General features: G+C 39.7%; 1 protein-coding gene across 8 annotated transcripts in view; it reads right to left on the reverse strand.

Moving 5' to 3' along the window:
- ARHGAP12 (Rho GTPase activating protein 12) overlaps positions 1-25834 on the reverse strand; it is a 92084-nt gene that overhangs the window by 8024 nt on the left and 58226 nt on the right. For 3 of the 8 annotated variants that reach the window (XM_060280882.1, XM_035128854.2, XM_035128861.2), the window contains 11 exons: positions 21574-21714; positions 18739-18819; positions 9565-9690; positions 6763-6831; positions 6454-6528; positions 4898-4959; positions 4003-4084; positions 3239-3343; positions 2858-2956; positions 1876-1978; positions 1314-1433 (listed from right to left, as the gene is read on the reverse strand). In XM_060280882.1, coding sequence (XP_060136865.1) covers positions 1314-1433; positions 1876-1978; positions 2858-2956; positions 3239-3343; positions 4003-4084; positions 4898-4959; positions 6454-6528; positions 6763-6831; positions 9565-9690; positions 18739-18819; positions 21574-21714 — 1063 coding nt within the window. The remainder of the gene's footprint in view (positions 1-1313; positions 1434-1875; positions 1979-2857; positions 2957-3238; positions 3344-4002; positions 4085-4897; positions 4960-6453; positions 6529-6762; positions 6832-9564; positions 9691-18738; positions 18820-21573; positions 21715-25834) is intronic. The other 5 variants (XM_035128855.2, XM_035128862.2, XM_035128858.2 and 2 more) reach the window with 5 other exon arrangements.

Below are 25834 nucleotides of genomic sequence, written 5' to 3' on the forward strand. Positions count from 1 at the left end.
GGTCTGACCTGTAATATTTCCAGAGAAAAGCAGTTAAAAAAACCCCCTTATATCCTCTGAGAATGGCATGCAGTTCAGAAGTTGCTCCTGAGTGAACGAGTTTGACAGGAATTAGGGGAAATGAAAGAGACCTTAGAATCAGTGGAATCAGAAAACCTGCCCAACTTTCTAGCAATCCTCACCACTACCACTGGCAGGGTGAGAGCACACAACCTGGAAGACAAACTGATTTTTTGCTAAGTGGCACATCTCCTCTACTCAGTGACAAGTCTAGCCTGCCATTGCATCTCTACAAAGGAAAAAGTGTGATTTGATGGATAGTGTGTTACAATTCTTACTGAAAACATCAGTATACAGATCCATATATGGATAAAGAAAGGGACTGCCTGTGCAACATTCTGGGTTGTCTTGAGAAAAGTATTTTCTCTCAACCCAATGAGCCTTAGAGCTGCAAGGACACAAATATGTTAAGTGTAATCCTCAGAATAATACTGTTTTTGGTTTTTAACGTGGACACTTCAAAGGCTGTATTTCCTAGGGACATGAGATACGCTTGGGGTGGGGAGAGCTAAGAAATACTGAGAAGCTGGCTATTTCCTCTTAGGGCTGTAAGGCTTTGGCTGTGTCACTGTTTTCCTGGAAGATTTCCAGAAGAGAAGCCATGTTATTTTGTTGCAGTAAAAACAGACTAACAAATGTGTTATGTCACAGGGTGTGTTGTGGTTTTCTTGGATGTCTATTATTTTATTCCATCTTTACCAGGACTACAGTGGACAAAGGAAGTCCTTGTGGGAACTAATGGGAGAAGATATTCTCCCACCGCATAGGAATGTATAAGTGAAAGCCACACCAGGTAAGATTGGACAGGAAGGCCCAATCAGAATCCCATGCGGCAAGTACTCTCTTTTTGTCCAGACATACAGAAAGAAGAACAGCAAAACCAGCTGTGGAAGCAGAAACAAGAACCATCTAACACCAAATATTTTAAAGTTGAGGACTCCTCTAAAAAAACGGAAAGCATGCTTGTGCTGAACTTGATGCTTAATGTTTTCTTCTGGGTGGACAGAGAGATTACAAAGAATCTTCACTGGGAAGACTATAGTGTTTATTTTTATCTTGAAAAATTCTTTGGAATTTAGTCTGAACACGGATCTTCAGTGTGCAGCTATCTAGGATTTAAAACATTAATGTTGCAAGCAACCAAGCTCACTACTATTCCCTGAGGAAATAGCTATCCTACTCAGATGTAAGAAACTGATGTTAACAGTCTGCTAGCCAAGGGTTATTACAAATATTGAAAACAAAAAGCTTACCCTTGATATAGCCTTTTTCACGGACTGCTTGCAATGTGGGTCTGCGGGTTAAAAATTTCTTCAGTTTCGTTTTGGTCTTTTTCTGTTCTGACGCATCAATGCTGCCAGATAATTTTATTGCTGCAAATGAAAAACAAGCAAGCTGCATATAAAAAAACTGGTGTGTTTTAAGCTATTTTGTCCTAATTTATAAAACACAGCCTGTGCTGAAGGTGAAATCCTCAGAAGAAGAAATTGCAACATAATATCAAGTCTGAATATCAACTATAAGAGCAGCCACTAGGCAAGTTCCAAATATTTATGGCAAATATTTATTCTTCTCTTCACTTGCTCAACTCAGAGCTGTGCTCTGCCCCAAAGCCAACTCATGTGACTGATTTATAATGCAATCCAATCTGCCATGGAGTTGGCGTAGTTGAGACAGAAAAATCTTCTGCCCAGCCCTGCTGGTGATGCCCCTGACCAAACAGCAGGCAGAAAAGTGGCCAGTGGTGGTATTACTGCTGGAGGTAGGTGGAGGGGTGAAGTGAAGCATAGGCATTTACTCTGAATTTAAACTTACAACGAAGTTTTTTGGAGTCTTTATGGTCCTTCTCTTTGTCCTGTTTTTCCACCCCAGGAGAATCTGGCAACTCATCATCAAATGGCTCATCAGACTCTACTGTCTATTGAGAATAAGAAAAGGATTCAATGTATTTGTTGCTACCAAGTTTAACAGCTCTTCTTTATTTTTTTAAAGTGTGACATCCTTCATATAACACCATTAGGACGATTTCAAAATTGCTAACACATGATTTAATGAAACTGATAAAATGATTTTCATTTCACAATGAAACAATGGACTCCAATGGACTCCCTATCCACATGGCATCTGTAAATCACTTTTGCAAGCAGAATTTGCACTGCTGCGAGCAAATTGTTTGTACAAAGTATGACAAAGATGCAACACCGGTGTAATATGTAATATGTACGCACGCACGCTCCTATTCCACGCATAAACCATGAACTAGATAATGTTCCTTTTTGGATCTCAACATTTGAACATATTTTTATCTATAAATTATATTCTTATTGTGGTTTGCAGTCAACTAAACTTTACTCAGAGTAAACCCATTAAAATTATTGGCTAATTTAGGTACATTAAACATTAATTGGACACAACCCTCAATTAGAACTACAAGAATATCTTTTTAGTTTTTGAAAAATATATTCTGTGGTTATTTGAGGCAATGATTTTTCCTCTATTGGCCATATTAAAGACGATGATATCACTAGCTTGTTTTTATTATCATCTTATTCTGTTTTCCCACCCTTCATCCCAAAGGAGCCCAGGGCGGGAAACAAATCATTAAAAACATTCTAAAAACAATCTTCATCCACTGATGTGTCTCAAAATTCCAGAGCAAGTGCTGCTTTGGTCCTATATTGTGGTTTAGTTAGTTGTTTCAAGGTGAAGTATTCATCAAATGGTCAAGCAAGAGGCAGAAATGGAATTGTGGTGAGGAGAGGGTTTGCAGATTAAGGTTTATAATCTAAGTACATACCTGGTTACTGATAGCAAAATTAAGAACTTTAAACCATTCATTTACAGAAATGTCATTATCCGACTGTATTAATAATTCTGTTCCTTGCCGTGTTTTCAGCTTTAAAATAAAAGAAATCTGGGCATTAGAATGAAAGTACATATTTTATGTGTTGCTCCCAAATACCCGATTGCTAGGTCAATTACTATATTATACCCTATCTATTCTAAGAAAACCCGACAGTTTAAGACATTTAGATGCCACTTAAATATTCACAATTCCAAGTTATAAGATTTCTAAAGGTTTGTCGTAAAAAATTTTTTTGTAAAATGCTCAACTCATTACCCATTTTTTCTATGGTCATGTTAAGTACCCAAAATAAAGTTAGGCAAAAACAGTCACCTCAATCACATTCTTCTTGCTAGATTTCTCCTTAGAAGCCCAGTCGACAAATGCACCCCTGAGATCCACTGTGAACTCTGGCTTGGATTGGTTGACCCCAAACTTCTGGAGGGAAAAACAAACATTGCCAATTTGTTTTTAGAGGGCTTCCATGCCCCAGACATTATACAACCTGCCCATACAGGCAATGACCATTTTCGGCGTGTCCAATACATGCGCAACCAGACACATGTACATCACACCGAACTCGGAAGTTACCCAAAAAGTCACAAAATGGAGTGGAGCAGCGATTTGCAGGCTTTTTCAATGGTGTTTCAAATACACACAATTTCACACAAACACGTGGTGCCTTGGAACATAACCCCTGCATGAATTGGGAGTTGCCTGTATTATACTTCTAAATTCCCACGGCAACACTCGTCTCCACCATGGCCCTGTTGGCTATCGACGTTTAGTGGCCTGGACAAGTTTTGTTTTCTCTTAACCAACATTGGGAAATCTGAGCATTTCAGATGGCTTGGGAGTGCATACAAAGCCCCATTTTGAATTACATCAGTTTAAATGGGTCACTTCTTTGTGCCACAGCTGTAGGCCACTTCATACAGAACAAAGCTTCTCCACTAGGTGGAGCTGGTCTTGTTTTAACACCCACCCTGCAATCGCTTGTACAGTACCGAATTAATACACGGTATCTCCACATGGTTGCATTAACAGTAGACATGAGGGGGAGGAATATGAAAATACAGTAACTTCCCAGTACTTACCCAGCTAGTTCCACTTCCTTGAGTCTTGGTAAACAATAACGAGGGACCTTGCAATACAGCCCATGATGACATCCAGTTTTTTCTGTAGGAGAGGTAGGCATTTGTACACAGTCAAGGACATGGATCAAATAACAGACTGCCCAGTGGTACTTGACAAATGACCATTTGTATTACTGTGTCTGCAAGTATATCTGTTATTGACAAAAGGCCGATTTGGCCTGCTGAAATCACCGAAACAGGAATGCTACATAAAAGCAACCCTTTATTTTGAGACTAACTAGTCACAGCAGGCCTGTGCAGAGCTTGTCTGAGGCCTGGGGTGGGAATAAAGCTATAAACTCAAAAAAGCAGCTGGTTCCTGGGAGGGGCCCCTGGCCAGCTTAGCCCTCCAAAGCCTGGGGCCAGTGTGCCCAGCTGTCCCCACCCCCCAGCATGGGCCTAAGTAAGTCGCAGTAGCTCAAACTTACAGCACACACTATATCACGTTTGTGTGTTATATGTGCAATATGCAGCCAGGCTTATTCTATTTATTCTCTTGCATTAAAATGCTCAGTCTAGAACCCTAACAGTTGCAAAGAGAGGCACTACAGATTGGCTTCAACAAATAACATTGCAAAAATGTAGTATTTATCTCACTTCCAGAAAACTTAAGTAATACTGACAAAAGAAACTTAAAATTGCTTTCCTAACCATGTTCCTTGTGATGAATGTGGCTTCAGGCTTTAAAATGCTGATCAGTTCCTTTAAGTTTCACTGAAACAGGGTTTCTTTGCATATAAATATGCTGACAAGTAACCCACTTGCAACCTTACATTGCTTTGATGATTGAATGTTTGCCTGACCAAATTTAAAATACCTAAATGTCAAAACTTAGAAGTGTTTTGGAGATACTTGCCGAACTTTTTTCCCATTTTCTGTAATTTTTGTCACATTTAATAAGCCATACTTCTCTTGGTCCTGGGGAAGAGAACAAACGGAAAATCAGTTTTAAAAGCAGCTCGTTATTCCTTTAAATTAGAAATAATCTCTTTCCTTCCACAACTACTTTCAAGAAGAGCTAAATAGCTGATACTTGAACTGCAGAGACGTGGTCCCTTGAACTTAACATTAACAGCACAATCCTATACTGTATGTGTCTACTCAGAGGTAAGATGACTAAATTCTTTTTTTTCCTTCCACTTTCATATTTATATTTTTAACAAAAGGAAAACAGGGTGGGACAGGAATACAGGGTAAAATGAGATTCTTATCTATAAAACAAGGAATTATTTCACAACTCTGACAGTACTGCAAACTGTGAAAGCACATTCCTTCATGTGGTTAAAGAGCAAGTGGTTCTAACCATTTCAAAACTGTTTACTGAAGATGGGCTCAATCCTAACCACTGCCACCATATTTGAGCCCGAAAGTACCAGGAGTATATTTCTCTTAGCCTGTCCACCACCACCATCCTACTGCCGGCAACAGAATGAGACCCTAGCACCAGCATAAAGGAGTAAAAAAAATGTGCTTTGTATCAGAACCAGCACATTGTGGAAGTATACTGATGAAGGATAAAAGATTACTTGATATTATTCTATCACATACATGAAATAAAAGTGGCAGAGGGCTAGAGGAAACAGCAACTTCTCAGGCTTTAACGTAAGGCTGCAGAGAGTTTCTACAAAAACCTGCATGACTTGGTAGTTTCAAAGCAGTAGTTTTAAAAAATATTGCACTCAGTTCTGTTTTAAGATTATTTTAAATCGTATGGTTTTTCCGCATCACAAATTCTAAGATTAGAATAAATTTCCATGTCAGTTGTCACTTCCCATTTTGTGAAAGATTATAAAAAGTTCCATAATTTGAGGAATCAACTTTAACCAAGAACTCAGCTGTGCACATTTATTTGTGAGACAAAATATACACTCTTCCTATGTAACACAGATCTCAAAAGTATCAGGCAGACTTCCCTATCAAGGTGTAAGGAACTGCTAGTGACTGATGTTATCTAACTGGGTCACAGGATAAAAAGTAGATTGCCAGTGACTGCAATATGGAAAAGCAGGATTGTGTTTATTGATGTTATGAGGGGCCAACAAGGCTGCTTTTAAAAGGGACAAAATGCCTCCTTTAAGAAGGACTGGATAACACCACTACCTCCATTTTCGGCTGATCTATTTGCACACAGTGTTCTTATGAAGCTGCCTGGCTGAACAATGCTGGGGACATGACTAAATCCTATATAACTTACAAGTCAACAGAATATATGCATCTTCTAAATACTGCTCTAGAAGCTGCTGAAGTTGATTACATTGAGAAGACCCAACACAAGAAGAGGCTTCAATCTCTTTCCTGACACAGAGTGATCCACCATGTGAAGTGTAACAATGTTCGGCATACATTAACAACCATGGATTTGCCTCAGACTAGTGAGCTCAACAATCGGTGTATGACAATATTTATACTGACTGTGGCTTGATGCTTTGGTGAGGAAGGAGAATACTCATTCTCAGGAAAAGCGGTCTTTGAAGCAACCGGAGAATCCTAAGGAATAAAGATGTATTGAAATATTTATAACACAGAAATAAAGTAGAATCTCCTTAAGCTTTACAGAATTTGTACATAACTGTCTGATACTGAGATACTAGAATGACAATGAATTATGTTCAAATTAAAACAGTCATTCCTTTCATTAATTGTTCTAGTACAGTTTTTTTTCTTGCACATTCAATTATCTACCAATACTATCTATACATAAATCATATGTCAGATACTAACTTGCTCATGGTGTGTTGAGAACAAATATGCAGGATTAGGCAAGAGAGGTTCAGAAGAATTAGTTGGCAACTGTAAAAATACAAGAACTATTTTAATATATCATTATTGCTTCATAGATTCTGTTATCTTGAACATTATAAAATAATGTATATTCCAATGTCATCTAATCAGAACTGATTTGCATCCTTGGAGAGTGTCAAGCTTTTGAATTATGCATTCCACACACACACACCCAAAAAATTTGCTAACTTGAAATATTAAGGAGGTTAGAAAGAAATTGGGGACATGTTTCCCGAAGGCAGGCCAATGATAATTCTTTGTTAAAAAGCAGAATACAATTCCTGCAGGGATAGCTGATACAGAAAGAATTGCTTTGTAGTGAAGTTTATTTTCCTGTGTTGTTGGCAACTATGTTACTAGGAGAAATTCTCTTTATGCTTGAGGACAGGTTAAAGGTTCCTTAAATTCATACTATCTCCATCCAAAACTCTTGTTCAGTTTCTTTAGTACTGAAAAGATTTGTAAACTTGGGCATTAAAAAGCAATTCCCTGTATTTCTGCTTTTAAGACATAAGCACCAACGCTTACATAGCCAAAATGGTACCACCCACACAAACAGAAGCTCATCAGAAGACAGGGCAGAAATGTTCAAGAAGCCCGGTGGGAAAACCCTGAGAGAAGGAGCCCAAGAACAGCCCTTGTGCAGTCACTAACCACAGAATGCTAACTTGACTTAGGGTCAGGGGTACAATGGAAAACCAGTTGAAAGAAAGGGGGGGCATGGCTGTGAACATGTGATCTCCAGGCTGCAACATTTTGTTGCCAATTTCTTTTCTTTTTAAACCCCTTGCCATCTTTGGCCAGATTCATCTGAGTATATCATCCACCAGAAAATATGGTTGTCATTATTGCATATTCTGTTTCTTAGATTCCTTCTACTAAAAATTGTCTTGAGGAAACTTACAGTATAAAAACATACAGTATAGGGATAGATAGCAGCAAAAAATGCATTTTCCCGATACAATTCTAAAAGCAATACCACTGCCCAAACCCTCAATAGAGACACATAGCATAACTACAACAAAGCAAACCAATTTAAACACCCAACAGAACAGACAAATGCCTGGAAGAAGAGGAGAGTTGTTTATGCCAGTGCCAAGCAGGCCTCACTGGAGAGAGCACAAACAGGAGGCCACACCCCAAAAGACTCTTGCCGTCTGAGCTTTGATGCCCTTATTGTCTACTGCTAGGATTTCTCAAGGGCCTCCTGTTCCCAAATTATTCTGCCCAATGGCCATCTCTGGAGACTTTGCACCACTTACACTCTCTCACACATGTGCAGTAGTGGTACTGTGGGAGACTGTAACACAATTGTCTCTCGTTAGTGGGTTCCACATTATGCAACCCCCTCCCTGGAGAAATGTATCTGGCCTCTTCACTACTTCAGTTTCAGGAGACAGTTCCAAAACATACTTTTTCATAGAGCTGCAGAACCAGAGGGAAGGGCGAGATCTGCTGCTTTGCATTGGTGCTTGTTGCTTTACTGTTTGGTCATGCTTGCTCCCGTTGCTTTGTCCGAAATTTCTTTTTTTATTGTTTGTAATCTTTATCTTACATACACTGTGCCTTGAGGTGTTTTTTTAAGATACGAAAGCAGCATATAAATGTTGTATAACCAAATAAAAATGTTGTAGTTGGTGGCCATGGTTCTACATCACACCAAACCATGGTTTAGTGCATCATGCACAAGGTAGAATTAGCCTGAGAAAACCTTGCCCCTCCCCTCTCCTTCCATATGGCCAGGAGGTAGATTGTGTTTACTTTTATTTTCAATGAATATTGGCTTGCCACTGCAGGCAAACCAAGTATCATGGCGTATACTTAACAGGTTAATTTAACAAGCCAATTTCATAACTCATGGTCCAAAATTGGCTTTGTTTTGAAGCTGCCCAGACTTGATTATTAAATCATAAGCCAGGGCTGCATACAATGAGACAAGATTTGGGGAAATTGCAAATAAACAGTGCTGAACTACTATTCCTGGTCACACAGGGAGAGCAGAGGGAAGGGACAACTACATGAACCTGAGGCTCACTTGAGCCTCTTTCCTGCTTAACTATGACTTTGCATGACGGAAAAAAATCAGGCCACTGAGCTCAGGGCAAGACATTAAAACTGCTGCTGGGAAGACAGCCAAGATAGGGGCCCAATTCCAAAAGCTGACAACTCCATTATCAAGGCAGGTTTGTACCACTGACTTCTTTAGGAGAAACAAGTACAGCCTACAGGGCCGTCTTGAGCAGATCGCGCGCCCTGGTGCTGAGGGGCGGAGATCGCTCCGCCGCCCGCCCCGCCCTTGCAGCGCGCAATTGGTTTCCGCGCGGCGCCCTCCTTGCCACCGGGGGTCTATGTAGAGCCGGCCCTGACAGCCTATCATAGCAAAGTTTGCTTTAATAAGAGCACATTTGAAATAAATTGTGTTTCTGAATCTAACAAAGTAAACAATCTACATTAATGTAAGAAAGCAAGCAAACGTACGGTATAATAATTATTTTTCTGAAAACCCAATTAGGCTAAGACTGCAGCCCTACACCCACTTATCTGGGAGTAATCAGTGCAACTTACTTCTGAGTAGACTACTTATAGGATTGCACTGTATGTAACTTAGAGGGATCAACCTAACCATTTTGCACCAGTGTTTTTCTTTTCTTTTTTAGTGCACAGTAAAATCAAAAATATATACATAATAAATAATACATGGCAACAGATCAGACTGCAGTATGTTCTTTAGGGCATTCCTACCTTGTCATTAGTGTCCAACACAATCGAGCTGTGCCTCCATTTTGTTAAAACTATTGGTTCCTGTAGCCTCCTGTCCAGACTCCTGCTTTTAACTATCTCCCTTTGCTGCTGTGGCGAAGCATTAAACTATTAAAAAAGGAAGCAGAAGGAAATCCATACACTGTAAATGTATTGTACTGAAACAAAGGCAGGTGAGGCACATGCAATCCACTCTTAGCTGCTTTCACATATACAAACCTGCAAAGAGAAAGGCTGCACTTCCCGCCATGCGTCATCTCTTTCCTCTGAAATAGTCAGCTGGAGTTTGCCTAGGGGCCTGGGGCATTGCCGCATGCCACAGCTTTTAGTCCTGAAATTGTTCTACTGAATAAGGGCTCTGAACAGAACCCTGCAAGTCCAGCTTATGACTGACTCAAGTATGGCACAGCTCCTTTTCTCAAGGAGTGTAATGGCCCCACTCGCATCAAGATATGAAGGATTTCCAACCAGCTACCTGAATATACAGCAAAAGGTATTCATAATGCATGCCAAAGGGAATCTAAACCCGAAGCACTGTGTCAAGGCATGCCAGGGATGGAGCCATGCAGAACCAGGGATGGAGACACATGAGGCCCTTGTGTATCCCACCCATTATGGACTTTATTCAAGTCTTCATGTACACAAGTTTAATTTTAAAGGAAGCAACTTTACAGGAAGGGAAATAGCTACATAGAAAACTTAGCCTGATAGTTAAAAAATGAAAAACTGGAAGCAAGGAAGCCAGTCAACCAACTTTTGCAATTGCTATGTCTACATCAAGGCCTGGCAGCTTTTCATATTTGAAGGTAGTAGCTTAAGTAGCAGCAAGTAGTGCAGTTTCTCCTGTGGGAGGCACCTGCTATTCACTTATGTACAATTACATTCATTCAATGCCTTTTAAGCATGCATGATGCAGTCCTTTAGCTAATATAAATTTCAGATACAGCCCTTAACGGGTGACTAAGTTGCACACCCCTTGTATATAAAAAGGTAAAGGTAAAGGGACCCCTGACCATTAGGTCCAGCCGTGACCGACTCTGGGGTTGCGGCACTCATCTTGCATTATTGGCCAAGGGAGCCGGCGTACAGCTTCCAGGTCATGTGGCCAGCATGACAAAGCAGTTTCTGGTGAACCAGAGCAGCACACGGAAACGCCGTTTACCTTCCCACTATAGTGGTACCTATTTACTGTATAGCAGAGCAACTGGGAAACACTGTCCTGCAAGCACTTTAATTGGAGAACAGCCTTTACCAAAGGTGTCATGGGTTTAGAAGATGCTCAAACTGAGGATGAAAGGGGAAAATGCGCTAAGAGGACATACCCTCACCATGATCAACTCCTGCCTGGAATATCGCCACTAGAAGGACATGTGGATCCAGAATTGGCGTCCACAGTCACTTACGGACTCACTTCTAAAACCATGTTTTAAAACATGGAAGACCATCATACTTGGCTACGAGTAATTGCCAAAGAAAGAAGAGGAAGAAGCATAGTATTAGTACTATATAAAAATAATCTTTTACCGTAATTTGCAGAATATGGATAAATAGCTTTTTCAAAATCAAGCACTGCTGGGAGTTGTTACTTTTTGTTTTCCAATGTATTTATCAATAAAAAATTTGGTGTGCTATGAGCAAATTTTTATTCTGAAAGTGTGACCCAGGGAAAAAAAGTTTGAGAATCAGTGCTCTTAAGAGTCTGAACTGCAATATTAAATGTGAACTATGCTCCCGGGCATTCATAAGCCACTTTCTCCCTTAGGGGTTTTGTTCCCTTGGAGTTTTCCTTTCAGATTTTGTGTGTCTGCATGTATTTTGCAAACCTCCAGGGCACACACATGCATAGCCCAAGCCTGCTGACCCTCTCTCTTGTGTGGGGATGTTGTTATTTTTAATACACAACCACACACATGGGAAAACTCAAATCCGTATTAGAATGCTATATAAACAGAATTCTGAATTGTGAAGGGAGGTTTCTTTGCCATTAAATCAGTACAGGGAAATTCAACGCAGGCTGTAAATGCTGAAAACACTCCCATATTTGGCCGGAGAACAATCAGTATTTATTTATTTTTAACATGCACAGTAGAGAAATTAGAACCAATTGAGGTTTTCTATGTTAACTTGCATGTTACTGGAAAGTATTACGTTTATTAAGTTAGGCAATTATATCACACCATTTTATGATAAGATATACACAACGTTTCTTATAAAATAAAAATATGTATACATTATAATGATCCTAACAGCAAAACAAAGAGTGTAAAAATGATATTAATAATGTCGAGAGACAGCAAACTAAAATCCATATAATCATGGGCTCTGACTTTTTAAAAATGCTATCATAATAAAATGGTTTTAAGGGCCTGTTTAAATAATCAAGAGCCTGTGATGATCATCATCTTTCTGTTCCTCCTCTAAGAGAGGACCAGAGGGTGGCAACACGAGAATGTGCCTTTTCTGCAGTGGCTCCCTATTTGTGGAATGTTTCTCTTTCTCTTTGGCTAATTAACATTCTATGTCCTTTAAAATGTGTTGGAGGGAGGAGAGTTATTGGTTTGTTTTTGTTTTATTATGTAATTTGTGTTCTCATTTTGTACTTTCATGTTGTGAACAGTCCTGTGATCTTTGGATGAAGATAATAACAACAACAAAAAATTGAAGCAGGCATAGGGGGGACTAAGCTATTCAGGGAGGAGGAAAATGCTATTCCATAGTTTAAGTGCCACAAATGAAAATGCCCTCTCAGAGTTATATGAATTTTAACTTCGTTTTCACTCTCAACCATTTCTTCTCTTGATTTCTTTGATTGGAGGACTCTCCCCTGTGGCATAACTTCAGGCAAAATATTTTATTAATACCCAGCAACACTACTGCAAAAATCACTCATGTTTTTCCTAAAGCATCCTTTCTAAGTAAAACTGCATATAATTTACAGTTCTCTCACTTAAATAATTTTCTGAAAAATCTCTAGAGAAGTACCACTATTGACTACACTGAAATAGTCTGGGTTGGAAGATAGTTCTGGAAGGTCCCACAATGCTCCAAAACAGGAAAAATCAGCAAACATTCCTTCATTCTCCCCTCTTCACACAGGAGCAGCAGCATCATGTGAGTGAATTTCCACTTACGCGAACTTGAGATCCAACCCATTAACATTATGAAAGGATGAAACAACACAGAAGAGAAAGAGAGATACCTATTCCTCTCAACCTCATGAACACGACAGACACATAAAGTTTCAGAGACCACATCCCAGAATATATCCAGACTACTCATACAGCCTGGTTACTTTGGGAGGGCGAGGGGTTACACTACAGCTGCCACATGCTGAGCATTTCACCTTCACAAAAAGAAAGCAACTGGAAAAGAAACCAGAGGGAATCCCAGAACTAAATGAGAGCTCTTTGGAAACCTTCATCTTCTCAATTGCAGGTTTCCCATAGGAATGCACTGAAATTCCATTAATGCGTTCCTATGGGCAAAAAAAAATTTAAAAAAATTCAATGCATTCCTATGGGATTCGCTAGACGAATTTTTCGTTATAAGAAAAGACCCGTGGAATGAATTAAATTCATCTAGCCAGGCACCAATGTATATTTTTAAAGCTCTTCTCTGTTCAATGTACGGTGGAGTTTTCTGCCCATTTTAAAAGTATAGTTTCATTGTCAACTTCTATTTGGATGGGTGAAATTGCCAGAGTAATCCCGTGTTTCTAACTATGCCAGTTTTGTCCTCATTTGTAGTGATCAGAAGTGAAGACTGCCTTAAGTCTTCGGTTTAATGGTCAAGTGCTATCTCTACACAGACAGAGCATGCCTGCTTATGGGTTTTTATAATATACAATGTGTCTGCTTTGAGAAGCAGTAAAACCGGGACAGCTGAGCTTTTTGTTTTATTTATTAAAAAAACCTTGTTACTTCAACAGCACACACCCTAAAATAATACATAATGTAGAATACTAAGGAAGGTAACATGAAGACTAAAAATATATTTTGTCAAGATGTGCAAATCCTATCTGAACAGGTGCCAAACTCGAAGGGATGGAGGCACTAAGATGGCGCTGCCACTCTTAAGGGAACATTGCCATGTGCTAGAGAGTGGCAACTGACAGGATGGATGCAGATGAGAAGGTTTGACTGTCAAGAAGTATTTCAAATACAAAATCCCAGTGAGGCATCAACACAGAAGGTGTAGAGCCATGAATTCACTAGATGGTCTTAAGCAAGTCACCATCTCTCAATTCCAGCCTTCAATCTGAAATGTGGGAACAGTATTTTAAAGAAAAAATTTTACAGGACTGTTTTAAGGATTGCTGAGGCTATGTATGAAGCAGTATATGTTTACTATGAACTGACACAGTAGTATTACTAGTCTTGCTTTGCCAGTTACAATCCATTTGCTTATGCGGTAAGAGATACCCCATGTGTCCGTATGGATTCCAAATCATGCTGAAATGGGTCGTAACATTCTGTGAATTAATTCAACCCATGCAATGCCACTTACACTGTTATTCATGCCTCAAAACTTTTGGTTAAGGAGTTGGGGTGGGGGAGTGGAGTGCAGGAAACAGGACCAGTCATGTGAGGAAAGATGCACACACACGTTATGGAATAGCTATCTTTGTCAAAATTAAAAAATGGAATTTCTCTTGGGGAGTCATGTGCTATGTTGTTGTTTGTAGGAAGGTGAATAAGAAAGGTGAAGCCTATTTTTATTCTCTAGTTTTCTGATAAAGTAGCCAGATTAAGAAATGCAAGGGAGAGGGCTATTATTTTACAGATGTCTCTGTTTTTGGCTTTCCATAAATCATGGGGTAAGCACCCGCACCCGTGACTCACCTGTCTGCAGTAGGTGGGGTTTGAATTTCCCTCCATTTCCCCCCTCAGCTAATCCTCTCCCACTGCTGTGAATGGCTGCAGAAGGTAGACCGTACATGAGCCTACAGTACACACAAAAGATGCCTCCTGCCCATGCAATACTTACCCAATCAATTAATCAAATCTGTAGTAAGGCCCTACGGAAAGACACTAGTGTCATACTGGGCTTAATTACATTGGTCCAAGTAGGCAATATTTGGATTGGATAACTTTGCAACTCGTATGTTTTGGAGTACAGTTTTACAAAGGTAGGAAGGCTCCTTCTACAGCAGGCTTTCCTGACGCAACAAACCGTAAAAGACAGGAGTGGCAGTTAAGATTTTATACAGCAGAAAAAGTTTATACCATGGTTTACAGATTATTTTCCAGTCTATTCAGAGGCATTTTAGTCCAATTCCATTAGGCTGGTATCATAGGTACAAGCCAAGCCCCTCTATAAACCCTTTGTGGTACAAGCCAAGCCCCTCTATAAACCCTTTTCCCTCCAGAGTATTGTTCTTGAGCAGGCATCCCTAAACTGTGGCCCTGCTATTCATCCATGATCAGAGTTTTCAGTACCCTGAATTTTTCTTAAAATGAATCCTAGGTTAATGTGCTGTCATGTACTAAAATATGTGGAGATATTCAGTGTCTAAAGCAGGCATCCCCAAACTGCGGCCCTCCAGATGTTTTGGCCTACAACTCCCATGATCCCTAGCTAACAGGGCCAGTGGTTAGAGATGATGGGAATTGTAGTCCAAAACATCTGGAGGGATGAAGTTTGGGGGTGCCTGTTCTTGAGGTATCACTATGATAGAAATTTGTTTACTAAATCTAAAATATTACACGGCACTTCCATTTAGAATAATATTGCTGTTCCAACATTTCTACCAAGGTGCATGAAGATTTTTCTGCTATTCCTTGACTCTTAATTTTCCAAATTCATTCCCAAATCCACTGGTGACAAACAAATACAAAGTATCAGAATTAACATTAGAAGTGTTCTCATTCCAATGCAGATAGCACAGAATGTGACTGTACTGATATTCCCGGAACCTTCCCTAGCATTCCTCTCTGTTATTAATAAGCAGATAAAAATAGTCAAGGCTGTCTGTAAATTAGCATGAGGGGGAAATGCATAACAATCCTAGATATATGTGGCACAACTGATTTCCACCCCTTCCCCAATCAAATCACTTAAGTGTTTTTCTTGCATTAATTGATCCAGTACATTTGGTTGCAGACTAAAGTTGGCAGCTACGTTGCATTCTGAGCATTCCTTCTGGCTCTCACCTCAGGCTAGAAACAAAGGACTTGGTTTGTTCCTTATTCCTCTCCAAGTCTGCCTTGTCTAGGATAAGGTGAAGGGACACGACAGGGAAGACAGAGATATCTAGCTTATGTGTATCATACCTCAGTGAGTTAGTTGTAGAGCCTGATGAAGTATTTTCAATTCCCCAAACCTAGTACTGAATTCAAGGAAGCTATAGGCATTAAGAGGAGCACCACAAATGTCAGAAAAATTATCCAAATTAAGATCTGCCAGTATCGTTAGGAGAAAAATCCAGTCCTATGTCACTTAAAAAACACACCGAGAGAGAGCAGTTTGTAAAAGAAAATCAGCCCCTATAGATTTGCAACAAGTGGCATCGATCCTAGTAGTCTGAAGTGCAGTAGCATGACAATATTTCATCACAATACAGGGAGGCTCTGCACAAAAATGACCAATATGCTTTTCAGAAATGAAGAGCTCTTTGGCCAACACTGAGGTTGAACCTGTTGCATTGTGTCTGCTGTTAGGCAGCCCAGGGTAAGCTTCCCAGAGTGACACACATTTATTTCCAAAGCTCTAATCAGCATTTTGGACAGAATCAAAACCAATGAACAAAATATGCATTTCAAGAAGAGGTAAAAGACTGGGATATGGACCTAGAAAATGGACTGGAGGAGCATGGTTTAGTTCCATGTCTGAATATAAACAGTTCTGAATTATAGGAGATACAGTACCTAGGAATGGAGTGTAACTAAATAACTTAAAGTGTTCTTCTACAAAAGATACATTTTGCCCCTTTCTCCAAAACCAGATATTTAACAAAATGGTTTGACTTATGACCAACTATGCTTACATGCCTGAAATTCCAGCCTTTTCCTGCCATAGCTAATGATAAAACTATACAATCATATCAAAATTGAACCAAATTGTATCCTCAATACACTTTATCAGTAAAACACACCAAAATCTCAAGCTCATCTTCTAAAAATAAGATGTGACTGTTCTGCAATTATAGGGCTGAAGAAAATTATCTGGCCTAGAACTTGGGTCTACACTGTACAAGGCTTCCAATGGAAAGGCCTGGCCCTGCAAACTGCTATGCACATTGATGTCAAATATAAAGCCTAAAGTTTTCAATTGTCTCCTGCATTCTTTTGTCTCTCAGAGATGTCTCTCATGCCTTTTCTTAAATTTGGAACAGCTTTGCCACGCAATGTTCTTCAAATCAACGTTCTCACATCCCCACAATGTTCTTCTAAAACAGACTTTCCTGCACTGTAATTATGGATGCATCAATATACTGGGAAAATGTGAGAAGACAGAATGCATGCTCTGAAGTTAGTTCAAAATCTTTTAACTTCATTTAAGAAGAAGTCAGCCTCTAGGATCACAGAGGCAAAGGAAACACAATTCTCCCAACATCTCAATGAATCCATAAGCACATTTGCCAATTCCTATATTTTAATACAGCTTACTGTATGGGATACCATATGACTGTTCCCTTTGCTTAAGGTTTTGCTGAAAAGCAGCTCTTTACAGAGTCAATGGCCTTATTTCAAGGTGTGTGTCCACTTATGTTTGGGGGGGGGGGAGAGAGATTACAGTGATAACTGGATCTCCTCAACAAAATGTTACAGTGTATTCGTTTCACCTAAGGGTGCAGCTGAAAGGGTTGAAAAAAAAGTTAGCATCAAAGCCAAAACTCCCTGTTCTAACTTGGATCTTATTTCATGTGACGTTTTAAAACGCATCAATAACTGATGTTCAACCAGTGCGCATGCACATCAGTAGAGCATGTGGCTTCCACATGCATATGAGTGCTGAATTTGGCCTGGCCAGCCAATGCACAGCTTTGACCTGCAGTATTAACAGTGGACTACATTGCACAGCTGCCCAAAGTTCAGAGTACAACCACCCCTCTCCAATAACAGGCATTGCAGACTTGTTGTATACTACTCTCAGCTGAATCTCCAACACAGGTATAAAAGCAATGGTGAAATACCGCAGGGTTGTTGTAAGTTGCTGTCACAGCATCAGCTCAAACTGGAATGCCTCTAGACCAGGCATCCCCAAACTGCGGCCCTCCAGATGTTTTGGCCTACAACTCCCATGATCCCTAGCTAACAGGACCAGTGGTCAGGGAAGATGGGAACTGTAGTCCAAAACATCTGGAGGGCCGAAGTTTGGGGATGCCTGCTCTAGACAAAACTACAGGACTCTTACAAGCCAATCAGAGACTAATTTGCAGTACTGTATTCAGTTAACTACACTGCAGGGCAGTCATGAACTACACTCTCCCAGCAACTGCCCTTCCTAACAGGCAATTTGCAAACCACCATGTGCATTAGCAACTAGGAAGTGACCCACCCAGACATTGAAATTATTGCCTCTAACTGACACTTTCTCAATCTTCTTTCACAATCTCTTGGAGGGGGAAAGAGAGGAAAGGAATGAAGGGAAATGCAGCCAAGGAACAGATGCCAAGATACAACTGTCTACCTCCCACTCTCCTCCTCGCCCCATTTGTGTTCTTGTGTTCGTTGCATTCTCTCTCAGCTATAGCCTCTCCTGCCAGCTGATCAGCAGAGCCTGGAAATCTCCTAGGCTGCTTCAGCCCCATCTTCCAGCTCACTCACCACTTCCCGTCAGTTCCATTTTCACCCTCCCTTCTGGTTTTCTTTCTCAACTAACTTAATGTTTGTTAATCAGCGGACATGTTCAATCCTCAGTGGACCTGAAAAAAGGGGGGGAGTAATACATTTTTATGGGGGGGAATCTAAAAAATCTGGGGTTCCCACTAAGCCTGGGGGTATTCTTATTGAATGTGGGTGTGCCTAAGTTCTGGGGCAGGCACAAGAGGATTTTTGGTTTTTTGCAAAATAGGTTTCAAGAGGATTGCCAAATAGCAGAGTACACAACACCACCTATTCCAGAGATATAAAAAATCATGTGTTTTGGGATGAATTGCAGCAAGATACAGCTTTTGTTCGAAGTTGGAAACATTGTTTTCCTTTGGTTACTCACTTTTGGCAGTGCCCATTCTGACCGGGATCCATCTGCATTGTAGTAGTATGGCCGACCTTGTTCATCAACATGCTTTATCCACTACAGAAACAAAAGTTAATAAAATACTTAATACAAAAAACCCATATCTTTAATTTATAAATATGTCAAATGGGAGAACAAAAATCCTTCAAATTCTGACACACACCCTCCAAAAACACAGACAGAAAGAACCTCTGTTTTTATATAGCCAGAGCTGGTTATAAAGATCCATGGAATCACACCTGGGAATAGGGAGGGGGGTCTTCAAGGCCATCCAGCCCAACCCCCTGCTTAGTCCAGGAAACTCAGAACTAGAGTATTCCCGAAATAGGGCTGTCCGTTCAAAACATTTTTGGTCACATACCTGGAACTATAATAAATGTACAGTACACAGTATTTTGTTGCCACAATTAGTTTATATTGGAAGAAATGATAATTGTAATGATTTAAAGTTCTGCTTCGTATACATTTTTAACTCCCATGGTTTCTAAATAAGAACAGCAGCTTTTTTTTTACAACATAAAACTGGTTTTTCTCCCTACTGTCAACTACAGCAGCTCCATTTTTGAAAACATTCCAAAAAGAGCCATATTGTTATTTTATTCAAAATAGGGTTATTTTGCAGGTGAAAATCTTCTGCCTCAGGCAAGAACCCTATATGAGGTGGGCTAACTTTATTTTTCCATAGTATAATTATTACTATTTTTACTAGAACCCCTTATCCCACAACATTTTAAGGTGACAAAGTACGAGTGCATGCTTCAGAAGAAGTCAGTTAAAGGCATAACTAGCCACGTTACACAATCCTGAATATACACTTTTTCTTAAGAACATGAAAAGAACAAAGTCAGATCAGGTTTTACTGGGCCAGACTTCCTTCAGGAAAATCCCAGAAATCAGGAGGCACTAAGTAGTACACCAAAATAAAAAAATCACCCACTTGTCCACAAAGGCATAACTGTCTAGCTTCTACATATTCTTGTTGTAACACTAGGTATCCCCATACTCCCAAGAGTCAAGTGAAGGCCTTCTGCAATCAAGAAGAGCTCCACAAGGATGTCACTAGTTACAGGTAGGTAGCCGTGTTGGTCTGAGTCGAAGCAAAATAAAAAAATTCCTTCAGTAGCACCTTAAAGACCAACTAAGTTTATATTTTGGTATGAGCTTTCGTGTGCATGCACACTTCTTCAGATACCAGGATGTCACTGATATGCATTTCAACAGAGGACCAAGTTCTTCATTGAAGTTAAAGTAAAGTAAAATTCATTCTCTCTCTCTCTCTCTCTCTCTCTCTCTCTCTCTCTCTCTCTCTCTCTCTCTCTCTCTCTCTCTCTCTCTCTCTCCACACACACACACACACACACATCATATTAGGACATACAATTAACAATAGTTTCCCAAAGGATATGCTCCTAAGTGCATTGATTTAGAAGTCTCATTGTCTGTAATGGTGTTTTTAGGTTTTAGCGTTGTGACTCATGACTATCATACGGTACTAGGAAAACTGGATCTTTTTTAACATATTAAAAGGAAAATTAGATATACATTTCATTCTTTTTAGTGGAAGAACAGTTTACTGTAGGCTAAATACCCAACTATTATAACTGAAGGCAACTCTCTACTACCTGAATAGTTATAACCAATTAAAACAAAAAAACCACCCCCCACTGAACACTCTGCATCTAAAAAGAACAAGGCTTTGGAGGAGAGGAAAGAGGGAAATCCACAGGAGTCCCTGATCTAAGCAGTATCTCAGAACTCAGTCTCTCACATAGCTCTTCAGATATATCCATCATTCAAATGCAGCACAGCTTGTTCTCACAGTATTTTGGGAGGTGGGGAACAGAATGAAAAGCAGGAACAATGTCTGCTGAGTTTGAATTGAAGGGCACATCACACTGGAACTAGATTTTTGCTTTTGCTCTCTTTTCTACTCGCACTGTTAGAGGGGGACAAAAAATGGGGATCAGTCAAAACAGCCAGTATCTGTCCAAGGGGACAACAGCAGTATAAAGCTCTATTCTGGAGGCAGCACATGGGACAACCCCATCCCCAAGACTCTCTCCTTTCAGAACAAGAGACCTTGGTTCTGGAGACAGAGTGTGTTGTCATTTTCCTCTCTTTTGTAGGAGGAGATAGTGAGTGTAGTTTGTCTTGCCTTGTGGCTAGTGTGACCAGGCACATGGTTGTTTCTGATGGTGATTTAATATAGAAATCTCCAAAGTTTTAAACATTATGCTTCTCATAATTCAAATATTGAATTTTATAGATGACATTAATAGGATAGTAAATCTGTTTATTCCAGCAGGGAGGGGAGAATTGAATCTCCTTCAAGCATCATTTTTAGAGTTGCTTTTTGTTAAACAAACATGTAACACAGTAGGGAGGGAAAGCAGCTCTTGATAATGAGATATTATGCAGTCCACAGATAAGAAAATTAATGGAATTTTATAACTTGCCAAACATGACACCGGGTTGGTAATGCATAACAAAACTTTAAAAATTTGCTATTCAACATAAGAAACCTACAGAGTACATATAAGACTGTACAATGACATTTCTAAACATAATTTTATTTGCAGGAAAAGTGGACGTTAAACACAGTAAAGTCCTAATATATAAGAGCAGTTTCTTAGAAACCAAACAAAATAGCGCCTAGAAATGAGCAAGAAAACAAAAATGTTCAAAGGCGTGGGAAGAAGCTGACACTAAGCAATACTTTTCTACCACCAATGACAAAATCACACCTATTTTAGTTCTTACTTACTAAATTTCTACTAGCTTAGAATATACGTGATGAAGAAAAGTGTGTACCTTTTCCTTAGTATAGTCACTGGTATATAGCGTTTGGCCATGTTCATCCAACTCTTCTGACCACCCTTTGGGAGGAGAACCATACTGACTATCTGACTGGTTGTTACAAGAACTGTAGGAGTTTTCTTGTGATGAAAGAGTCTATAAATGGTCAAACATACAGAAGTATCGAGAATTTATATTAGGTCAAATTCTAGAAGAGGTTAGAACTTGATTAAAAGTCAAAACTTTAAATGAAAAATGAATTAAGAGGCAGAAAGTGAAATACAATCTACTTTCAAGGGAAAAGGTCAGGTTATTACTGAACAGAAAGCTTTTGGAAGAGATTAGTCAGGTGAGACTCACATGCCTTTTGGGCATTTGAAAGTTGAAAAAGAATAATTTTAGCTGAGATTACATTAGAGGTTCAATACAATTGCTACTGAAGTCTGAGGCAAACAAAGAAGATCCAGAGAGATCGAAGCATACTATGAGCACTGATGAGAATGTGGTTGCAGATGGGCACTTACAGCTAATAGGCAGTGGGTGGGAGTATCGAATCTGGAAGCTCCAGCTTGGACACAGTGCAACAACCAGCCTGCAGGTTACTGGCAACTTGTTGAGAGAACTGCACTGTCTGCCAATCACTACTGGGTCAGGGACAAATGTGCTTGTGTTAACTCACAAACCCCTAAGCAACTTTGGCCCAAAGTAATTTAAGCCCCCCAAGTACTACTTGATTCCTTATGTTCCACCTTAATAATTGAGATCCTCTGATAGGGAACTTCTGGTGGGTTCTTCACACCTATGAGGTTCAGTTGGCCTTTACGAAGGATGAGTCTTTCCTGTGGCAGGTCCTGAGACCTGTGGAACTCCCTGCCAGTAGAGTAGAGGCTTGGGAGGAAACATCCCTGCCTACTTTCAGACGTCTATTGAAATCTGTTACTCAGAAAGTCCTTTGAAACAGGAATTTCTTTTCCCCAACAAGCTTTTATCAAAGTTGCTGTAATTTTGTACATTGTATACCATATGTTGGGGGTATACCCTTGTGTTGGGGTATTTGTTGGTGGGGTTATTGCTGTTGGTTTATTATATCTTTATTTTAGACCCTGTGATTTATGTGGAAATTGTTCAGTTTGGTTGTATATTTTTAAAATGTGATAGTTTTGCATTCTTTTAACGTTGTAAGCTGCCTTGAGCATGGTTTGAACTGTGGGAAGGCAGCATACAATAAAATTATGCATGTATGTAGTATTTTTATAAAAAGTGTGATCTATAAACATTTAATATTTATCATTCTGTCTTCCTATCAATTTTTCCCTGTGAATGTTCACGGCTCAGCAAGCCATTCTTAATCTGACAACCTAAAGGCAAAAGAGGGAGAAGTTCTGAAAATGTCACTCAGTTTAACTCACTGGGTTCAGCCAGTACGAGATGTAACGATGGAGTTGTGTACTTATTCAAAAAGCTTCGGATATCTCTCACCAAAGACCGCTGAGTAAGCTTAGAAGTCATCAGATAATAAAACAATTCCTCTGATGTATCAATAACTGGTTAAGGGAGAGGAAGCAGGGAGCAGGAAGAAATGGGCAGTTCTCCCAACAGAGGGATAGTAAGTGCAGTGCCCCAGGGTTCTGTGTTTGGACCTATGCTTTTAAACTTGTTCATAAATTATCTAGTGTTAGGGATGTGTAGTGAGGTAGTCAACCTGGCTGGTGATAGGTTGGCCACTGTGAGATGTATGACTAGAAGGGTTGTTGGTCACCAGGGCTGTTCTTATGATGATACCCAACTGGTAGAAGAGGTTAAAACAAAAAGTGTTTACTGGGAACTCTAAAAAGATATATTTAAACTGAGTGACCGAGCAGTAAAATAGCAAATGGAAAATAGGCACACTGGGACAAAAAGAATCGTAATTTCACATATATGTTAATGGGATCTGAATTGCCTGTGACTGACAGGAATAAGACCTTGGTGTCATACTGGGTAGCTGTGAAGAAGTTAACACAGTATGCAGAAGCTGTGAAAAAGGAAAATTCTACACTGGGGAGCATTGGGAATAGGCCTGAATATATATCTCTATTTTTATCTAGATCTACATATGGCACAATCAAAATATCAAGTGAAATTGAAATACTGTATGAAGAGCGACCACTATAAGCAGGACATTCATTTAACAATGTTGTTAGAAAAAAATCAAGAAACCCCTCAAAATTTCATACTACAGTGGTACCTCGGTTTATGAACACAATTGGTTCCGGAAATCTGTTCAAAAACTGAAGCGTTCATAAACTGAAGCGAACTTTCCCATTGAAAGTAATGGAAAGTGAATTAATCCGTTCCAGATGGGTCCGCGGCGTTCGTAAACCGAAAATTCGTAAACCAAGGTGTTCATAAACCGAGGTTCCACTGTACTGAACCTCTCAGGAATGTAAAGTGTTCTGCTACTCTTAACTGAACTTAATGTACCTGGAATTTCTGCTGGCCTAGTGAAATGCTGCCGCTTTGATAGATGTGGAATGTAATTTATTTAAAAGCTTAATATTTTGATATTTATGCATTTTGCTGTTTTATATTTTAGTTATATGAATTAATGAAAGGTTTGATAACTAAAAGTATTTGTTTTATTATAATTGTTCTAAATTTCAAAATAATTGAAACATTTAGGGGAAAAACTTTTGTTTGTTAGCTATAGCCAATTATATACATAAATGTCAATTTATGAAATGTTTACAAATTTGTACATTTGTTGTAGATAAATACTGATATGTCTTCACTGTGAGCCACTTTGATCACAATTATGTAAAAGCAGCATATAAATACATTTTTAAATTTAAAAATAAATAAATCTATATCCAGTAAGGCATTTCGGGGGGGGGGAATCAGATGCTTAGTGAAATGGTTATAATTTATTCTCAATTTTAGGGATTATTTTTTTTTAAATCCACAGTTGAACCCTGAAACATTTTGAAAGATGTTCTGGACACTCGAAAAATGTGATGAATACGGTACATAAAATCTAATTCAAGGAGAATCATATCTCTCATTTAAAAACCCTCAATAACTTTATTTTGTTAACTTAGGTTTAAGATATCAGTTAATGTTGTTAAATCTAAGGTAACAAAACTAAAAATGTTTTATTATTTTAAAATTATGAGATGACATACCAGTAATCCAACCCAACAAACAATGAAGAGGCAGAAATGTCAGTCAATAAAACTGGGGAGGGCAAGTGTATGCCACCTTAAAACAAGTGCAAGAAAAAGTATCACACACATGGATACGCACACAAAAGTAATAATGCTCTAGGCAATAAATATACTTTTTACATTCCCCATCCCCCCCAAGCTATTAACAGCTCTTTTCTCTCAGTTCCACCTCTTCCCTTTTGCTTTCCATATGCTTGTCAATATTTCCCCTGCCAACAAGCCCATAAACATTGGACACACAGACACATTTCATTAGAATTAAGGTCTTCTGTTCTTTCTGCTAATGTTAAGACACATCAGTCACAACACTAAAAATTGCTTTTAGAGTATCTGGCAAAGACCCACTCATACTACTAGACATAAGAAGCTAATTCAAAGTCATAGTGACCATGGAGAAGGAAACCAAGAACCTCTTGCAGTAATAACATGTTAAAGATGTAACAGTCAGTAAAACTGGGGGGGGGGGGGTTTCCCCTGCTCTTACTACGTTATGGTTTAGTTGACACATCACTGTAAGCCAAACTATAACGAACTGGGACTGTGCAAACATGAGTGCTCCCACAGAAGAGATCCCAGTTGCTGTGACCCCCTTGGGTCTTTTTAAGTCCTCTCTTGTGATAAACTAAGCTAAGGTTTTGCTTAATGTGTCATCCAAATCAAAACTAACTGTTCAGTTCTTTCCTTGCTAACCAGGAGCTGTGGGAACCCACACATTCATACAGTCCCAGAAAGCCATAATTTGGCTTCCCACAACATGTGAACAAGGTCTGAGAAAACTTGTGTCACCATTGCAGGCACTAGTGGAGAAAGAGGAGTGCGGGAGGAGTGCACCGCCCCCGGCAGCGTGATCCCGGTGGGCTGCCATCGTGGCTGCCCCCCCGCCCGCGCTGGGAACCATGCCCCTGCAGGCGACGCGCCACGCCCCCAAGATGCGCACCAGCCCCACCCCCGCCTGCTCTCCACCCCCCAGTGCTGGAGCATGAAGCTCCGCTACTGATTGCAGGCTAGGATGGGATGTTCCCTAAAGGGAAAAAATAGGGTCAAGCGCTTCTGTTGCATGACTTTTAAGCAAG

The sequence above is a fragment of the Zootoca vivipara genome, chromosome 12, assembly GCF_963506605.1.
Source record: "Zootoca vivipara chromosome 12, rZooViv1.1, whole genome shotgun sequence".
Lineage (NCBI taxonomy): Eukaryota > Metazoa > Chordata > Lepidosauria > Squamata > Lacertidae > Zootoca > Zootoca vivipara.